Source organism: Strigops habroptila, chromosome 10 (assembly GCF_004027225.2).
Source record: "Strigops habroptila isolate Jane chromosome 10, bStrHab1.2.pri, whole genome shotgun sequence".
Taxonomy (NCBI): domain Eukaryota; kingdom Metazoa; phylum Chordata; class Aves; order Psittaciformes; family Psittacidae; genus Strigops; species Strigops habroptila.
Window position 1 is genome coordinate 24,774,924 of NC_046359.1, and position 21,190 is coordinate 24,796,113.

Sequence of the window (21,190 nt, forward strand, 5' to 3'; positions counted from 1 at the left end):
TGCCTAGACCTTAAATCTTGGATTCCTCCCATATGGGGCTTATGGATAAGGTTAATTTCCCTTCCTTTTGGCCACAACAGCCCAAAAATAAGCCAGCATGAGAAACTTTCAAAATTTGGGTCCCAAGTTGGAGAACTACTAACAGCATCTCCAGGACACAAGAAGAATGACCACTATAACCAGCCTGAGAAATGCTGAGTCACTGAAGCAAAGGGGTCCTCACAGATTCCTTCAGGTTGACCCCTTCACAGCTCAGCCTCCTCAGGTGCATCCCAGAGCCTTTTACTCTGTTTCCACCCTGCTACCAAAGTAGCAATTCTGGGAGCAGGGCACTGGTTTCAGGAATGTCTCAAGTATCTGAGGCACTACCAATTTCAAGAAGCACTGGTTTGCTTCAAGCGTTGCCAACTTAAAAACGAAGACAAAGAAAGCAGAATGCTACATCCCAGACAAGCTCTAGGGACCCCTGGCTGTTACTGACATCATGGCTCCTGGGTAAGAATAACTCCCGTGGACAGGCAGAGCTATCTTGTTCATGGATGGATCTAATCTCCTAGGGAAAATGGACCCTGGGGACACTGCACCATTCCCTTTGCTCCTGACCAGGTGCACGTGGTCCTAGGGCAATGCAGCTCCTTGCTGGCCCTGCAGCAAGGCAGAGACATGCAGTAGAACTGTGGGAAGGTCTGGGTTGCCGCTAAACAACTTACACTGCACATCTACTCGAATGGACTTGATGGCAGGGACCCCAACCCCATTTTCTGCTTTACAGTAATAGCGGCCCCCCTGCAGCCTTTGGATCTTCTCAATCCGAAGGGTCTCGTTAAGCACTGACGTCTCTTGGAATTTGTCCGATGCGCTGCCAGCGGTTTTGGTCCATCTCACCTGCACGAGAAGAATGAGAGGAATGCAAACAACCAGTGACGCAAACTAGAGATCCCAAGGGACAGCAGCACTCCCTTTACTCCTCTTCCCCCTCCTCCCTAGCCACTCTCAAAAATGGGCCCTACAGCACCACCGGACCTTACCAAAGTTCAGCTACTGATCTCAGTATGTCTTGGTAGACCAGCTGCTGATTCTCATCCTCACATCCAAGAGCCCAGGGTAACCCCTCAGTTCACTCAGACACACACTACACATTTACCACTCCTGCTCTGCTCCTGTAAACTCAGCAGCTTGGTTAATTTTACATCACTATTGCAAAACACAGGACTTTCAGCCTTAAGCCGTGGGACCCCATGTGGCTGGTGGGCCATGAAGCTACAGCAGACATCAGCTCACAGCTACAGAGCTTTTATTGCAGCCAACACTCACCTTTCTCTGGACAGCAAGGCTATTTCTGCTTTTTGCTTTTCCAAGAAAGAGTGGGAAAATGCAGCTGCTATCTGGCTCTTGCCTCTTTCCCACAGGGAACCCCTGTGTGTGTTATTTTAATAAGCCATCCTTTTTCAGTACACAAGCTTTTACTTTGATTTTAAAGATAGAGAAAAAGAAAAGAAAAAATCCCTTCAGATTCCAAGCTATCTTGCATTTTTTGTCCTTATGTTACGTGTCTTAAGATCCTGGCTTGCAAGGGGAACTGATCTGCATGATAATTCATGGTGAATGGTGGTTAAGAGGACAGAACTCCTAAAGATTGAATGGTTATTCTTATGTCTGGAATGAGGTACAGCCCTAACAGTGGCAGTATAAGCTTCCCCCTTGTTTTCTGCAGTCCAGACAATGAAAGAGAGAGAAGAAAATGAGAGAGAGATAGCTTTTCTCAGACCATTGGTTTCCTGTATCTGCAACCTCCTTTCTAAAGGCTGGTGGCTAGTGGTCTCCCACACTGGTGCCCATCTAGACTCTGGTACTGAGATCTGGCAAGATCAGCAAATAGAAAGAACAAAGACTTTCATGCAACATTGACCACAGATAAGATAGACCAGACACCTTGACCACTCTGCCAGACTTTGCTTGAAACTCACTGCCATCACCTGATTGATGCTGATGCTCTAAAAAGAGCAGGGGTGTCTGCATCCCACTCCCAGAGCACTACACTGAGCAGATTTTTGTAGCTAATGACCATGGATTTATTTAGCATTTGTAGACTTATTATGAAATTGTCTAAGGGCCCCAAGACTCTCAGAGTCTCCTGTTTGAAAGGACACTTCAGCCAGCTCTTTAATCTTTTCAATTTTAATCTCATTTAAGTATTTTGGCCACATTTTCATGCTTTAATGACTGGCTGATAGAAGGGAAAATAAAAAATTAAACAAAGGTTAAGATAAGAGCTTAGCTGGGGAAGAAATCTATCCATGAGGAGGGAGGGTAGACATAGGATGCATGCCATGTTTTATGTGTGTGGGTCATGCCTCTCCGGTCATGCCTCGTGGGTCTGGTGTCCCCTGTGCATGTCCAGGCAATGGCAAGCCACAATGTTGCCCACTAGCTGTCTGCATCAGCCTCTGCTCCAGCAACCTCTCTGGCTACTCAGGCTCAAATCCCTGAAACCTGCCACCACCTTCCCACACATTCAACATCCTAAAGCAGGGCCAGCCCATCATCTCAGCTTCTGACATATGCAGCTATAATCTGCCCGTCACTGTCACAAGCCTAGGCTGGTCATTTTTGCTATCTTAGCTCAGATTATTTCCTTTTTATTGTTTCCAGGATATGCTTTGATGGATAAACCATTTCAAATTCTGCTGGCTGAGTCTCTCTGCCTCTCCTTTGTCATTGCCTCTTAGCCAAGTAGCTACTCAAAAGTAAGTCCACAGTGGCATTGACTGGTGTATGAAGATACATGCGTTCTCAGCACAGATATCTGTGTCAGGATTTGGGAAGGAGGCCAAGAAGGCATACATACTGTACTTGGCTCCCTTGAGTGTATTCTGTCACATCCAGCCTCATAGTATACACTAGCTGCCACTCCTACCACACTCTGTCCCAGAGTGGGCAGACCCATGCTCTGGTCCAGTATCTCTATAGATACATCCACACTAACACTGAGCCTGCCTGCTTGAGCATCTGAAGGGTGGGGAGATGCCCGCATGGGGCTTGAGGCTATGCATCCCTCTATGGACCCTGGGGAAGAACTGCAGCAGTTACGCAAGCTCAGCTCTGCACTGAACTGTGACTTTGACCACAGCATGGATATATCCAACACTGCAAGTCTGAATCTGCCTCTAGTCAGTGGCCATAAAGCAATGACCAGTGGGCTCTGCATGGGGCTCAGCATGAACAACTTCCCAAACTCCCCCAAGCAGGTTCCCCTTGGTTGTACATCCAGAGAAGCTAGGAGACTGCAGGACCATAAAGAACCAACTCCTCTGGCCAACACATGCGGGAAGCCTCCTCTAACCTGTTCAGGCTTTTCCTGCTTTGCAGTAAGAGGGTTAAAGATTTAAAGGTGGTTTGTGTAATGGATTCAGTTTGGGCTTTCAGTTTTCTGTGGGATTTCACATACTGATGACCACTAGAAGCTCTGTCTATGCTCCTGCAGAGCTTTGTGGACTGTTTTCCATGAAAGCAAGACTAGATGCTTCATAGCTTAACAGGCTAGTGCTTGCTATGGGGCATCCCTACTTCGATATGTGGGAGAAAGCTGAGCACCCTGCTGCCCACAGTTCTCCTCTATGTGGAGACTACAGAGAGTTGCCATGGGGAGCAGGGGTGCCAGGCAAGATCGACAGCTTACCTGTGGCCGGGGGTGTCCTGTGACCAGACACTGCAGGACCAGCGTGTCCCCCTCCCGAATTGTGTAAACGCGTTCACTAATGTTGTCTTCCTTCACCACGCACGCCTGCCCAGCATGGATGATTTGGGCCTGAGCAGGAGCTGCAGAGAGGAAAGAAGAGGTAAAGAGGGAAGCGAGCAGCCACCAAGCCCCTTGTGCCCACTGTCCAGGGTGGCTGCTCCCATGGCAGGGTGGAAGAGCCACCTCTTGAGCCACAGAGGGGAAGAGCCAGACAGTGCTGGGTGTGAGACACAAAGGTCTAAGGAGATAGAAAACTGAGTGATTTTCCCCATCTCCTGGGCAGCTGGCATCAACTGCTATTTAAAAACCTTTGGTCCTGTGGGATGAGCAGCTTTAGGCACTGAAGAGCAGAACATGGAGCATGTGGACCTTCCCACACAGGCTGAGGACGAAGAATTCTCTGCTCTCATCTCTTCCAGAGAGCAGTCTGTGCAAGTAGTTAAAGCAGGGACCTGGTCAAATCACAACTGCTCTACAACTGTCTAAACCAGGCCAGATTACTATGATTTACTTTGCAGGGGGCTCGGATAACTACCAAGCAGAGTCAGAAAGGGCCTTGAAGCTCTGTAGAGCTTTTAGAAACATCCCCACACCAAGCATAACACACGCTGCAGGAAAAACAAGTCTTTCCTAAATTACACAGAAATCTAAGCCCTGAGGCAGAGGGAACAATCTGTGGGACCAAGGGACCAATAACCTCTAGAGATCCCTCCAGCTAGGGCTTCAAATGGAGACCAGTTACTGCCAGTCTGGCCAGGAAAATAAGTGAAGTGGAAAACACATGGAAAGAAAATTCAGCTCCGGAGTCCTGTGCAAACAGCCCTTGGCTCCAAAAGCATTTGTGTGATCACTGAAGCAGCTGACATGTATTGAAGGTGACTGCACAGCCCAACAGGACACCTGTACTTGTTCGAGAGGAAAACTCCCATTACACTTCAAGGAACACAGAAACCCACAAACGTGTCTAGGAATTGGCTCCTCAGTGAGAGCCCCCCGGGATTCTTCCTTGTCTTGCTACTATGCTTCCAGGTGACTCTGGAGTCGCAGCTTTAGCTCCCATTAGTGAAATACACCACAAATGAACAAACCACTGAGGACATGATCAAAGGGTTTAAAGCAATGAGCCTTCTGAAACAAGCACAGATTTCGCACAATTTGTTAGAGCCGAACTGAGCACCCACTTTTTCCTCAAGGTTAGTTGAGCTTCAAAGACTACTTTTGTTTGTTTGTTTGTTTGTTTGTTTCCCTTAATTCTTTTGGCATGACCAAAATGCTCTAAACACAATCACTTGGGCAAGGGAAGTGCTCAGATTTATCAGATTTATGCTGGATTAACCAACATAAATTGACCAGCATCAGACCTAGCGCAGTCTGGGCTCAGGCAGTGGAGGAGATCTGCCTTTGAGGTCAGCCTTTATGAACTGGTTTCACCACAATGCACTGACCAAGCAGCAGTGACACAGGAGTGGACACAGGGCTAGTGAGCAGCAAGCTGCTCTTGCTGCTGGGGCTGCACAGCCTGCCATGGCCACCCAGCACTCAGGCAGCAGCATGGCACACGCAGCAAGCTACTCCCTCTTTTTGCATCTCTTCTGTCTTTCGAGAGTGGTGGCACCTTGCTAAGATCATTATTACTGTCTAAAGTGCTAACCAAAAGAAGCAACAAGTGGATTTGGATAATATGATGGCACAAACACAGACAAATCCCTCAGCTTCTCCCATCTTCCCCTTCTGCAGTGCTCCCAGGCACATGCCTGCTGTTGCTCGAACATCATGGAATGCTGAAACTGACTGTCAAAGCTTCACTGGATACAACTGAGTACATGAGTGACCTTCCTTTGCCTGGATTGCAGAAGGAAAAAGCAGAAACCTATACATGTGCTTGCACACACCTGTGTGTTTATAAACATACATGTATGGATATACATACAGGTATGTAAATACATTAAGTAAAATAGTGACTTATCGAGGAAAAGACATCATGAATGCTTGCCAAGCAAACAGTGGCAGAGGAGTAATTCGAAGGTGTATATAACCTTTGCCAGTATACCTTAATCCAAATGACAGTCTCTTGTGCTGTTTTAGCCCTTGGATCAGTCCTCTGCAGACCTGCCATCACACCTTTAACCCCACGTGCACTGCAGAGCATCACTCACAGTGCCAAGACCCAGACTGTGATGCTGAAGAATCCCTGCCCTATGTTTAAGAGAGAGACCCTGTTCCTTCCCATCCTGTACAATATTCCCCCCCATCCCTCACCTGTGCTGCCTGTGTTTCGGTGGGATCCTGGCACTCTGCAGCAGCAAAGCTCTCCAAACCTCTCCTCACAGTTTCTGAGCCGCATTTGCCGGCTGGTGGCTCTATTCTCCCTTTTCAAACATGACCTTGCTGCAAAAACTAATTTCCAGACACCCCATGGAGAATCAGAATATTTATCTGCAGCTCTAGCTCCCAGTTAAATGTTTCCTTCAGATGCTCTGCTGTACCCCACATGGTAAGTCTTTCAACTTCCACTCTTTTCCCTTTGGCCATCTCACTTCCACAATTTCACCTGTCTTGTGTAACCCTTTCCTGCCACCTGGGGAATTTCCACAGCAAAATCATTAGGTACAATGGTATGGGATTAGAGGGGTTTTGTGCAACTATTCTGGTGCCCAAATACCTTGTGGTAATTTGCAGGTGTCTCTCTGAGTTTGATAGAAATATTATTGAAACTACTCCTTATTTGGCAATACAAAGCACATACATGGCAAAACAACCACCCCGGGGATAAGCCCTGTGTCATAATTTTGTCCTCTTCTCCCAAATTCTCTTGGATCCACTGAGCTGCAACGAAGTTTACAAGCAAGGGTGTGCACACCCATCTTTCTTCATAGGTATCTTAACTTGATTGTGTTAACGCTACTGATACCTTTCAGCTACATTCACCAGAAAGGAACACCACTTTAAGAGAATCTCCACTGCTTGAGCTATAACATCTCTCTTGCAATAACAGCACAGGTCCCCAGTAGAATAACAACCGCTTTGCCATGTCTTAAACCCCATATGAACCCAGATCCCTCAAAAGGGAGCCTGGAGTTATCTCGGAAAGAAAAGCACTCATATAGCTGGCATAGGAGTCTGAGAAACTCTGCCTCTGGTTACAATTTGACATTAGTAAAGTAGCAGAGGCTGAGCAATGAATGAAGCAACCCAGCTCTTACAGAATTGCATTAAATCACAAGATGACACTTGGGAAGGTCTCTGCTCCAAGCTCAGCCTGCCACAGCATGCAACGGCTGGGAAAGTCACCACATGCTGTATTACAGATGGGCAGAGAGATTGTGAGGATTAATTGCACTTTTAATGTGCTTGAACAGAAAGAATACATTATTATTTGACATCATCCCAGGTCTCCTGGAGGATTTCAGCATGCAGACGGTTTGCGCATTGCCAGCACAACAGGACAGCAGGACCATGCCTGTCAGAGTAAACACTTTCACAGAAGACCCTTAGGAGGGCAAATAAAGGCTGGAGCATGAGGCCAGGTGTTAGAAATGAAGCAGTAGTCTCAGCCAGTCTCAGCACTGCTCCACAAGAACAACCCTTGCACAGATACAACCTGCCCTGGTAAGTCCTGCCGGGGCAGAATCCCCCTCCTCAGGCTTGCAAGGAAGACCTCTAATGACCAATACGGGGGAAGGAGGAATCGTTCCCACCCTTTCTTCCCAACATTTTGAGGTACAGGTGCCTCATCACTTCCATTTTACTTCCAGGTAAAACATCAACTTAGGGAGGGCTCCCAATACTAAGTCCTCCAGAGAAACTAGACCAGCGAAATATTGAGTGCGACATGCTTTACAAGGGGGCAGAGGGAGGGAAATCAGGCAGCATTAAGGAAAGGGCTGGCTTGCAATGCATTTGGTCTCTGCACTGAGATTTCCTACAATGCTTTCACTTGACATGTTAACACATTAAAACAAAAAGAAATTGGAGTGGATAAAATAACTTTATTCCCAGCGCAGTGTAGTGTACAATGTTATTATTACCATAATCTGGAAAGTTTATGAGACTCTTGGTGCTTAGAGGTTGCTAATATCATTAAAATGCAGGAAAGGAGAGAGAAATGGTCTTTTGGAGAGGACTGAGTAATCTGTATTTGGTTCACAGGTCTAGTCATTCATCTTTCTGAGCTTGAGATCCCATTGCTACAATGGCAATGAGGAACGCTCCTTCACAGAAAGGGTGGTGAGTGACAGATACTGCATTGACACTCCCTCAGTCACACCCAGCAACCGCAAGGGCAGGCTGCTACCCCTTTTGCAGCACAGCATCAACTGCACTTTACTGCTGCCTTCTCAGCAGGCTAACACTAGCCATCATTGTTAAACTCACCACCACCTTCGTCACCTTCACATGTCCTGCAGACAGCTTCAAGGATGGAGAACACTCACCTCCAAAGCTGCTGGCCCGATACCTGCAGCTACACACAACAGGGACAATGAATCCACCCATCTCCCCTACCACCTTCCTGCAGGGTGGGGAGAGAGGGAAGCTGCATCTGGAGCTTTCCCTCTTCCTCAGCCTTTATCTACCACCCTTATTCGCAAGGCAAGTGATGCCCTCCCATACATCTGGTGTAATTATAATTCAGCCTCTTCTGCACATAAGCTAGGCAAAGGAGCCAGGGTCCTTCCCCATTCCTGTTCCTAGGCTCCCTGGACTCACACTGCTGGCTTACATAGGAGCAAGAGCAGGGGGGGCATTTGCTGCTAATCTGTGGCTTATGTTCCTGTTCCCTCAAGAACCTGCCTGTCCCCTCACCCTTCCCATCCTGAGCAAGTGGAATGAAGGGAGCTCAAGGGGAAAAATACACCATGTTCATGGAGTAAGTGGGGTTGAATGAGCATTTCATTAAGGAAATCCACGTGTGGAATTCCTTGCTGAACAGCCACTCTCAGTAACTGCCTGTCCATGGGTGGAATTGCCCTGCAGCACTGTTTGTTACAAACTCTGCATGGCAAAGCACCCAGGGAGCTTCTCAGGCCTTGAAGTCACTGCTTTAGCATTTGATCCCGCCTGTTCATACAATGCACAACTCTGCTTGAAGAGCAGGGGCATACAAACACAAGACCTTTGAGAAAGGGGTCATGTCCTCTTAGCAGAGCACAAAGAGAAGCCAGCACACAAGTAAAGGGAAGACACATGCTACCAACACTTGTCAGGAGTGAGGAAGGTCTAGTAGGATGGGAAGAGTCTGCAGAGGAAGCATCCTGATGGTCAAACAAACCACCCTGCTAACGCCCGCTCTGGAAGGGGGTGGCAGCTGCTTTGTTGTGTGCTCCATCACTGTTCAGCTGTGTCTCACTGTGGATGAAGACCACAGGCTTTGCTGAAACTTTTGACAAAACAAATTAACCAGGCCAGCTCCAACCCACAATGCAGGGCATGGTATCGATAGGCCATTTGAAAAGGAAAATTCACTACAGCTTGGGGATGATTATGGAAATAATAATACACAATCAGTGTCCATTAACACTCTCGTCAGGGCTGTGGATCAATAGCGTATTAATGGCTGAAGAAAGACTGCCCGTATCTATCAGCGGTTAAGACCAGCACAACAGCAGAGGGAGAGGAGATGGCAGTGTGTGTGTAATTGAGCTCAAGCACTGGATGGATGACTTTGCTCAGCCTCCCTAAGGGAACCCTTGTCACCACTGCTTTCTGAACACGTTCCCTGGCTGCTTGCTTTGGGGCCTCCTCCTGCACACCTCTACCCTTCACAGCATCTTTCCCAGCACAGTGGCAAAGGGAGCACAGCCCCTGCAGGGAACTTCCCCAGCTGAAACTGCCTGTACATCTTAGCCTGTATTAAAAGTTGGAGCCTAATCAAGGTCAGGGTAGTCCCATAGCAAGAGAGGGACGTAACGCAGAAGACCCCAAGGAATAGTTGAGGAGCAAATCTCGTCCATTGTCCCAGGTGTCCTCCTTCTCCCTGTACTTCTTTCTTGCCCAAGCACCTCCTGTTGACTCTTCCAACAGTGCTACCTGGGCAGCTCTGTGCTACCACAAGGCTGTCCTAAAACAAAAGCCATTAGGAAGCCATCCCTGCATGCTGATGCTAAGGGTTACAACCCCAGACAAGCCTCCACAGACGCTCTTTTGCCTCCATGCGTCTGCTTTCACCACAGCCCAAACCATGTACACTTTAAAAAAAAAAAAAAAAAGGGAAGAAAAAATCTGTTTACTGGACTCCTGGCCTGAATTTTCAGGAGGGAACATGTCATATTTCAGCAGCAAAATGTCTCTGACTCCTTTGGTGTTTCTGCACTGATCATAATTAAAACACAAACATCAATCCACCCACAAAAGAAACACAACCACTTCCAATATGTAAAACAACCATGTCTAACCCCATACAACACTCCAGAACACTCTTGAGCAAGAGAAGAAGAATATAATTTTCAATGGAAAGGGCACAGAGAAATGACAGAGTTGTGGAAAGTAATCACAGAGCATGAAACTTGGCTACTTAAAATAGCACAGGATTTTTATTTTTTTAACTTGGAAGAGACCAAGACTATGTCCTTACATCTCTGGCTGATTGCATCTCCAAAACCAGAGTTTCCTTCTGCAAAGCTCAGCCAGATGATTTGCACGGCCTTAAAATAACTTTTTGCTTAATCAATGTCGCTTCCTTGAAGCATTTCTATAATTTTGTTTCTTTTAGAAATAAGCCAGCAAGAAAATCATGTGACATGTCACGAATAGCAGGTACACCCCCTGTGACTGCAACACCTGCTCCCGAGACCTTCATTCAATTCAAAACTAATGAGGTATTATGTGCTTTATTGATGTATCAGTCACCAGATCATCACTGATCACCCCCCACTCAACCCCCAGCTCCACTGCCTGCAGCTCACTGGTTTTCCTAGGTGTTCCCAAGATTTTCTTACAAAGGTCCACCTAACTGCAGAGTATCAAGCACTAGAGCAAAATCGATCGTCAGCTTTGTTTCATAGGAATCAAGTGACAGATGTTACACACACAACATTACAGTGGCATAAGCTCTGCATCACTGCCTAACTCATATTCCTGAGTGGAGTTTGTAAAGATGACTCAATGCCAGCAACATGAAGTAGGTTTTCTTCAAGTCTTCAGGGGCTACAGATACGGTGGCAGTCAGAACCTGCACCTCAGTGACACTGTCCTTGAAGCTTCCAGCTTTGGTTAGGAAATGAAAAAAACTTGTTTGTCTCATAATAGCCATAAAAGAGACTTTATTTCCCAACCCGCTTCCCACTGTGCCAGCTTCAGAGCCTGAGCTGTATCTAAATCTTTCTGCAAAACCCAATGAGCCACAGAGCCACACTCAAGCGAGGTGATCCTGCTAAGCCGAATGCTCAAAGCTTTGCACTTAAAAACCCATTTCTTGTCTGGCTGCTCCTTAAAGCTTCTAAGCATTTTAGGGGAAAACACAAATGAGGCAAGCAGCTTGGGGGAGAAATCAGGCATCCTCTATTCTAGTGAACATTGACAGACTGACTTGTTTGTCAGCTAGTAAAATATCGAAAATTAAACAGTCCAGTTAGAGAAGAGGGCTACAAAGAGAAGTGGACAACGGCTGCACAGATACTTGCTTAACCTGTCCGTGTACTGCAGGAACAGTCTTTGGAGGACAGGGCAGCACCAGGCTCCTTGGCAGGTTTGATTCCTTGCCTTCTTATGGAAGTTCCAACCAGCTCTCCCATCCCTTCAGTCAATCCCCAGCTGCTCCAAGCATCCACCACCCTCTGAAGGGGCATGAACAGTTACAGGTATTCAGAAAGCCTGCTGACCCTCTGGCATTTGTAAGCACTTGTGTTCTCAGCTTTCAGTGTTGCCCATCACCAGGAGCCTGCAAGCAGCCAGTTCACAGGGGAGCCAAGGCTGGCTCAGATGGAGATGCTGCTAATAACTTCTGCAGGCAAATGGGGCCTTGATCAAACGGTCCCAAGGGTTTTACCTCTCTCCTCTTTCCCTTGATTTCAAGATCCGCTCATTCCCAAAGTCACCGTTGGCACTGCTTGCTCCACTTCCTTTCCTTTTTCATACTTCAAGCCACTTTGGTACAACAGGAACTCTTCAGCAAGGAGGTCCATGCACACAGATCTATAAAATAGCGTTCTTTGAAACTCAGCTGTTGTGTCATTGCTGGAGCATTTAACACAGGAGATGAAAGGAGAGCACAACACAGACACTTCATCCCTTCAAAAGGGAGGAAAAAATGTCAATTTGCTAATCATCTGTCGACTAGATTAGCAGCAAAAGTGCATGAACTCTAATCAATGACTAACTACAGGCTCCTTTTCATATCAAAAGGGAAAAAAAACATGAGGCAACAGCTGTGGCTCCTGAATAATGAAAAATAAGGAAAGGCAGAGGTAGTGGTTTCAAACTGGATTTCCCAGGTGGCAGGACACACAGGGAATGCTCCAGACTTTGCTGATGAACACTCCACCAAAGACACACGTGCTAAAACCCACCCTGGAAACACAGGAAGAGAGACAGATTCAAGCTCCAAGTACACTTAAAACAATAGACAAGAGAAAGAACAAACCCCAGAACAGTGTGCAATCAGAGTACACTAACACAAACTGGGTAAGAATAGGAGCACTTCCATGAAGCTCCAGCTGGTGCTGTTCAACACGCTAAACCCTAAGGCTCAAATTCTTCAAAGGCAAGGTGGAAACTGAGGGCTGGTGAGCAGGATAAGGATTGGTAGAGGAGAACTGTCAGAAGAGAGGACTTCTGTTTACATGGAGAGCCAAAGGGGATGTTGTATGTTCAGAGCTGCCAACCCCAGAGGGTGGGTGCATATCTGTGGGGTTAGCAAAGCAAGGCAACTGGGGCTTTGACCAGCTGGTTCCCCAGCTCTCCTGCGGACCTCCCTGTCCATGTGAGCAAAGAACAACAGCTTGTCAGAAGAACTTCTGCAGAGGCACAGAGCCAGGTGCAGACCACAAAGCCTATCTGAGTAGCTGGGTAAACACTCAGGCACCAAATCTATGCTAAATTCTCACCTGTCATGGCTGTGCTGCTTCCAGGGCCCCAGCCAGCCAGCTTGGAGGGAGCTAGGATGTAAGGGCAATCATGCCATGACATCAGCGCAAACATTCCCTCCACACAGGAGGAGGAAGATTCAACAAATGGCCACGATAATCTGCTGCCATACCAAGCTTCTGCAGAAAATGAAAGGCTATTTCAATTGTGAAATGGAGAGAGGGAGGAATCAGTGCAGGAGAGGGTGATAAGAGCTGCAAGAAAGAGACTAAAATAAAATTTCACTGAAAGCCTGTTTTGTTCTCACTATAGTTAGAAATTCAAGTATCTAAAATCAATTTTTGCTACTGAAAAGTGGCGGGCACCAGGGACTTGTCTCTGTCCAAAGCTCTGTGAACAGTGATACCCATCCCACTGGCACCCCAGGACCCCTGCAGCAAAGTCACCTCCCAGGTGATGAAAGCATGGTGACTGCCTGAGACCAGCTCTCAGCCCCAAGCCACTCGGAAGACAGGCAAACATGGCACAAACCCCAGCACAACCACCCACTGGCCACTCTGGTAGAGATGCCAAGGACACAGGGGACAACAGAGATTTGGCACCTTTCTGCTGGCTACTTTTCTGCTCTCAGCAAGAGCAGGATTAGATACAGAGGTGCTGCTGATGGTACAGCGATGCTCCTGGCAACACAGCCCCTCAGTGCAAAGAAGCCTTTGTGCTCAAATGGGCTCCCTTACAGGCCCTCACAAAGCACTGATGCTTTTATCCCCCAGGCAGTGCTGTTAGGTGGGGAAATGCTGCTATTGGGAGCTGCCAACTGGGGAAGATAAAGAAACGAAAGGCTTGTCCACCGTTGGGCGGGAAGCCTGAAGCACAGCCAGGGATCAAACCGTACCTAATTCCAGTTAGTGCCTTACAAAGCAAAGGCCAAACTTTAGCCTCCAAGGCTGCCCAATACAGCACTAAAAATTCACATTCACAGGGAGCAGAGGAAGAAAGCTGCTTGTGCAACACAGAAGGGTTTACACAAGAAAAAATGTTTTCCTTTAGATTTTCTTCTACATCCCTTTTCACAAGCACAAGGAACTCGAGCCTGAAATCTACTGCCTGCAAGCAAAGTGACCTAGAGAGGGAAAAGCAAATATGACAGTTCAACTTCACCCCAAAGGAAGAGAGGGAGCACCAAAAGGAAATGCTAGCAAACTGTCAGCAAAGCTGAGGCAATAGGGGACGTGTGACACCCATGGAAATCAAGCTAAGGAACGTTTTATCTTGACAGCATCTTTTACATCCCTGCAGAGCCTTTGGTCTGCAGAGTCCTAGAAAGTCCCCAGTTCTTTCCCTCTTGAGTACCAGTAAGTAATAACCACAACCTGGCAGACAAGCAAGCAATTCCCCCTGGTTCCGATAAGAGGAGCTGACATCTCTCTAACCCCAGCCACCTCCATTGTTTTATTCTCTTTGTTTATTGATCCTTTTATGCACATAATGCAAATTGACATTTAATAATTCAGCCGAGTTAATGGTGCTTAAATATTAAAAGGCTTTTCTCTTTTAATTAGCTGTAGCAAAGTAGGCAACAAAGGAGTGCTAGACAGATGCCATTGAAAATGCTCTCATCCAAGTTCCTTGGCGTTTTTCTAGGGATGGGAAAGAACAGTTCAAGGGAAATTTTGTACAAGTCTCCCACTCACACTAGGAAAGTAACTAACCCATAGAAGTATTTCCAGAGGCTTTGATTCATAGAGCATATTCATCTCTGTCAGCTCTTTGTTTTCTCTCCCTTCTGCTTTTCTCCTAATAAAGACAGAGAGGAGGGGAAGAAGGGGTGAGAGCAAAAGACAAATCCTTCCCCATAAGAAGTGCCGCCACTGGTGGCCAGCACCCACACAACAGAGCACAGATGCGGATGCAGGAGCCTTCTGACGTGCCATTGAAAGACCTGCAACCAGGTGGAAACAGAGGTAAAAGGAAGAAGTACTCACAGCTAATTGAGGAGTTATAAACAGCGCAGAAATCTTGTAATTATTCCCTGGGACAAGAATAACCAATTGAGGAAATTAATTCAAGATTATACTGGGGAAAAAAAAAGTCCAGATGTAGCAGGGTCAGGGAACACACATTAATATCTCTTCTGCTCATTACGCCAAGGGTTGAGAAAGAGGGAAAATGCATAATATTTTTAAACCTCAGTTTCATCCTAGCTGGAGCCGATGGCAGTAATACATCTTAGCCATAATGTTGCTGGTGTATGGCATCATAACTGCAAAGTGTTGGTATTATTTGGGGTGTTTTAACTGTCCATATCTCCTCCCTTAATTAGTGCTCATTTTTAAATCCTGGATTGGTTTGAGTTTGGGCTAATGATCTCCCACCTGACCCAGAGCAGACCCACATAGTCGCAATAATTAGACACAGTAACTGTTAATAGCTTAGTTTAATTACAACCTATTTTCTTCAAATTTAGCCTAGACATAAGATTTCAATGAATTCTAATTACATGCCATGTTTGAAGAGCCTGTGCTATTATATTATTAATTCCAGACAAAGGAGACTGACAAACACTAAATTCCTTACTGAGGATTCTAAAAAAAAAATTAATCTTAATTCAAGCCAATTAATAGATTGACTTGCAAATTCTCTGCAAATTCATTCTTCCAGTGAGAACTAAGCACTGTAAATCTGTAGAGGGTAAGCTGGATTTTTCACACATAAGAAAGAGATGAAATTCCCAGTTTATGTGCAAAGCTGAGTTCATCCTCAACAGCAGAGCTCCTAGTTGTATTTCCACAAAACGCTAAAGTCACCGCTCTGAAGCTGCCAGGCAGGACATCATGGCAAAGGGTATCCCCATGTGCAGTGGCACCGAAGTACTCCAGGATCATGGGAGAGGGCAGAGCACAGGTCCTTCTGCCCAGAAGTGGCCGCGGTGTGCAACACAGCCTTGTTCACAACTGGCATCCTCCCTGCACACAGAAGAGGGCAGTGGTGCACATATCAGAGTCAGACCATTATACATCTAAGACTGATTTTATGGTGGGGAAATTTGGATGCAGGATCTGCCACCTTATCTCCCCTTGCACACAAATGCTAGAGGAGACTCTTCCACAACCCTCTTAGGCTTGGGGTACCCCCTGCCAGTTGCTTTGGCAGGACATGGGGGACCCCTCCTTGCCTCTGTGAGGCTCTGCACACAGGGAGCATTTTCTGTCACTCTGCATCTGCCACATGCTGCTCATGCAATGAAATATTCTTGACACCATAACAAACAGTTTGCATTGTTTCCCTTTAATAGATTATCCATCTACTCCTCTCCAGCTGTGCAGCACATCTGGCCATACTGCTTCTGGCAGGCATTCCTCAGCCCAATATTCTGCTTATTGTTGCTCAGGAGACTGAGGAGGTCATAGGGGAGCCAATGCCCAGAGGACAAGTTGCATCTTCAGGAGTTTTCAGAGGCAATAAACCACAAGCCTGTTTCCAGCCTCTTCAGCACCGAGGTACAAGCTTCAGCCTTCTATAGTGTCCCTTTGTCCTACAGCTGTTCTGGGTAAGATAGGGCCACTCTCTGGATGTACTAACACAGTACTACAAGGCTGTTCTTGCAAATGCGATGGGCTTTGGGGCACTATTACAAAGAGCTCTCCTCAACCACAAGTGCCAGGCGTTGGTCTCAGGAGCATGACCCAACCCCTGCAAAACAAGACTAGCTCTGGGAGTGCCATGTTGGTAGAGTTCATTCTGACAAACAACTGCGGCAGCTCAAGCAGTTAATCTGTTTGTGGGAAGAAGGGGGTGGGGGGAAGAAAGACAAAAAGGAAAATGGACAAGTAAAGAGTTTGGGAGAAAAGAAGAAGTATCTGATTACTTCTTTTTTATTTATTATTTATTTTACTGAAACACAGGCAAGGAGAAGCAAGGCAGGCTAGCTTGGCTGCTCCCTGGTGAGAGACTGATAGCAATGAACTTGGGAGCTAAAGTTCCACAAAGCAAGGTTATGAATTTATTACTCTGCATCTGTAAGGAGTCAAAAGATCGTCTGAAACACCAGAGACTGGCAGAGGAAATTGAGGAAGCACTAAAGCACATGGGATGGTTTTTAAAATAATTTCTCAGCTGGCTGACTGCACAGGGGGTAGGGACAGAGATTAATTCTCTACCCAAGATCATGCATTTGTGCAAACATTGTTGAGCAGCTTGTTCAACAGCGGATTCAGGGACTAACCCAGCTGTATCAAAGCAGCCAGGGTCTAGTTGACAGCATTGCAAAGGAAGCAAGATGATCTTTGACACTAAGGAAATAAAGCTCTGAGAGACTGAAATGCTGACAGGCACCAGCCTCAAAGCTGACCGTGTCTGAAGAGGAAAGCTCTTAACGACTTTTGTTCTCAGACTCTCTTCTGCAACAGAAAAGATTTTGGCCTACTTAGGCAAGGCCAAGGGTAGGCTAAGACCCCAGCATATTTTAAAATCACTTGCCCTCAGCTCTATTTGATATTCTCTTGATTTTAGTAAGAAATCTCATTTCATTTAAAACATCCCTTGGCCTTCAGCTGTTTGTGGAATGACACAGAGCAGCCTATCCCATGGAGAACAAAACAGTCCCTCAGTCTCTAAAGGGGCAGAAGGAAAGCAAACTCACAAGAAGAGCAAAGTCTCAAACCAGCCTCCTCTCTTAAAGACCCCAATGAACCCAGCCTGCTGCAGAACACCCTTGGACAAATTAACACAAAACTAGACTGTGGGCTTCCCATTTGAATGAAAATACTAAAGAGGGAAAGAGGCACCATTTCTGAAAACATGCACTTACATGAACCTCCATAGTGTGCAAACTTGAACTGCCACCCCCTAGATGAGCAAGTCCCTTGTTCTGCCCATCATGCAAGGAACTGGTTTACCTTATAAAAACTAGTTTTGCACCCGGTTTTAACATGCTCCAATTTTGCACAAAGGAGAAAGACTCCAGAGGAGCATAGCTCTCCAGTAGCCCACAAACTGATGGCTGATAGGGGCTGTGGAATTATTCCCCAGTGTTTGTCCTCCAGCTACCAAAGCACCACCAGTTTGTTTCACAGAGATGGGCAGCACACCTATCTTAGAATCATAGAATCGTAAGGGTTGGAAAGGACCTTAAGATCATCTAGTTCCAACCCCCCTGCCATGGGCAGGGACACCTTGCCCTAAACCAAGTGGCTCAAGGCTCTGTCCAACCTGGCCTTGAACACCGCCAGGGATGGAGCACTTCAAAGCCCCATATGACAAAAGATGGCTTCTGTTACAAATTGCGTTGGGGAAACCACCAAGAACCATTTGAGTCTTGCAAAACAGTTCTGCTAATCCTCATCTGAAGGGACACAAGTTGGCCTGGACAAACTTACTAAATTGGCTGCAGAAGGCACTTCTTGCTCCAGCAATGGGTGCAGCCAGGTCTGCTCCTCTTTCCACAGGGCAACAAGTATGTTTATTGCTGAACACCAAAAAATGAGCCACTCTGTCATATATTACAGCCACCATGCCTTCAAGCTTCTCTCCCTATTTGATCACGTCCTAAAACAGGCAAAGAACAAAAAAGTTCAGTGATCAGCCCTGTGTTTTCCCTGTTGCTGCCTGCCAAAGGAGCAGGGCAGGGAGCCAACTGAGGTAGCAGGGGGGAACACCAAAGGATTTCACTTGCAGCAGCAGCAATGTTCCAAACCACCAGCCACCATCGAGCTCTGGCAGCAAACAGCTCTTTCAGGGCCTTGTTAACCACAGTTTTCCAGCCAAACTACCCCAACTCCACCCAGGAGACATGGTATCCTGTGTTTTTGCTCAGTTACACGGACCTAGTGGTCTTCAGTTTATGGCCTTTGCCCTCTACCACTCTCAGAGATCACTGCTCAGCTATGACACCAAGGAAGGCAGAGAGTGGGAAAGTAATCCAGAAACTGAGAATAACCTTCAGCGAGCACGAGTCAGAAATTGATCTGATGTGTGACCTTGGGCAACCACATTCTCCCCTCAGTGTATCTTTGTCTCCCCATGTGTCATTTGAATAATTGCACTTCCATGTCATGCAGGGTACTTTAAAGCTTATTGTTTGGACAACTTTCTGAAGATGCAAAACACCATATAAGTGCTAAGTATTATTGTGGTTATTACCTTCCTCGCAGGGGGGTTTATGAAGCTTCGTAATTAATGTTTGTAAAACAAACCTCTGTCATCAGATGAAATGTGCTAGGGAAGTGTGAAGGATTAATATCCTCAGTAATCTGATGTGGGTTTTACTGTTCTGCGCAACACTTAAAAATAATTAAAAACAAACCTAAACTGATACTGATAGGAAGGATGAGGAGGCAGGGCCGGATGCATGTAGGGACAGACTGCTCTCCATTAATTAAGCCCGACACCATCAGTCTGCAAGACAGTGCCAAGTATTTTCTTGGTCCTGGAGGTAATCATGGATTAAATTTAAAGCTGATTTTGAGCAGCCGTTTGGGGCACCCCAGAAAGAATGTGAGGAAAACTAAACATGGCTGAAGCAGCACAGCTGTGACCCCGTAACCCTTTACACAGCAACTGCTGCAGGGACACTGGGTGGGCAGGGAGAAAAGAGGTGCAAGTACGCTCAGGGACCCCACAAGCATCTAGAAAGGAGCTGAAAAAAAGCTGGAAACTCATCCACAGGGCCCCACTCCCATACACCCCAAGTCCTGGTCTCCAGTCACTAGCCTGGAGGAGTAAAGACATACCACTCCTTTGGCTGTGCAGGATTAGAGCCCCCCCAGAGCACAGGCAGCTACCAGTCCTATGCATCAAGAGCCACAGTGCATCAAGTTCAGTGGCTCTGTAAAAATACATACCAACAGCTTTATATTTCTTCAGTATGAGAAACATGGTTGCTGAAGTGTTTTGCAGTACAGCTACTTCCAAGTGCAACAAAGATGGAGAAGCCTTTGGAGAGTTTCTTGGAGAACAATTGCCACCAGAGAAGGAAATTGCTGGCAACTGCTTTAGCTGTTCCAGTACCAGCTTTCTCCCCAGCACAACAGATGCAGACACAGTAACCCTCTCCCAATACATGCATTTAACAGCCCTCCAGATAGTACATGTGACTGAGTTCCCACCACACGTGCCCTTGTACTGGGGAGTAGGGGTATGGGCTGTCCTGACGTTACACACACAGGTTGCAGAATAGCTCCCTATTTTGGCAGACTCCAAAATCAACAAGATGCCTAAGCCCTGCTGATATTTTGTGCAACTGTTAATTAGGCTTCACTATTATTTACTGCATTTGCCCACATGGTTTCTTCTGGTGCCAATTCTCTTTGGCTACCACCAAAGTGATAAAAGTGATACTGTTTTTTCCCCGCACACATGCATACAGACATGCCAACACTTTCCATAGGCAAACGGACCAACAGAAAAACTCAGGTGAGCTACTGAAAGAGCTCAAGGAACCACACATATTACAGACATGGTACTTGCCAGGTCATCTGCAAGCCTTCCCTACAGCCTGCTCTACAGTTGTGAACCTGGTCAAGCTTTAAAATGTCCCCAGAGAAGCATCTCCACAGCTACTTTTGTATTAGCATCAAGGAACTTGTTCTGGCATTCAGCCCAAGTTGTCCCGGTAGACGGAGGTTTAAGGGTGGAAAACCAGCACCTAAAGCACCTGTCTTGTAGCACACTTGTCATCTTTTTGTTTATCACTTGAAGGCACACAGCGAGGGGATCTGAGCTCACAGCAGATATTACAGTAACAGGTGTGATTATCAACAATCTTGGTTCGGCCTGATACACCACCACGGCAAGGAAAACACATCCTTTCTCTTCAGAGGACTTCAGGTGATGATGGAAAATAGACTACACCACCGCAAGAAAGACAACAGCCACTTGAAGAGTCCATAGGATGAGAGCAAGAGAAGCTAAAAACCATTCTTCACATAAGGGGCTCCACTCAATACTCACTTTTAAATCCACTTTTAAAAACCACTTCCTCTCTACACTGACTCACTTGAGACTCAAAAGGAATACAAAATGTCTGTGGCACTACGCGGCAGCGTAACATCCCTTCTCTCTCTGGCCTGTCAAAGGATCAAGCCAAACATCCCCTCACCATCTTCAGTTTTACAGGGGAGAAACTGGAGAGGGTGTGCTTCATTGGAGGATGCTCTGCTAATCTTTGCTATACATGACTGATAAGGGCAAAGGATTAGCATCACCACCTGCTCTGCTAGCAAATGTAACATGGAAAATTGGATGCATATATGCAGTGTAGAGCCATTAGGAAGAAGTGCCTCCCCCTCCCCATGTTGCAGTTCATAATTCCCCATGTCATGTCCGCTGCACTCCCCTTCAACACAGCCTCTGTTTCTTTTCTCCTCTGCTGCCTGTTACTCCAAGTGCCATTTCCACTGCTGAAACACCCATGATGACAAGCAACACCCC

General features: G+C 46.6%; 1 protein-coding gene across 1 annotated transcript in view; it reads right to left on the bottom strand.

The window, feature by feature from the left end:
- MDGA1 (MAM domain containing glycosylphosphatidylinositol anchor 1) overlaps window positions 1–21,190 on the bottom strand; it is a 147,540-nt gene that overhangs the window by 94,628 nt on the left and 31,722 nt on the right. The window contains exons 2-3 of the mRNA XM_030499210.1: window positions 3,680–3,819; window positions 711–885 (exon numbers count right to left, since the gene is read on the bottom strand). Coding sequence (XP_030355070.1) covers window positions 711–885; window positions 3,680–3,819 — 315 coding nt within the window. The remainder of the gene's footprint in view (window positions 1–710; window positions 886–3,679; window positions 3,820–21,190) is intronic.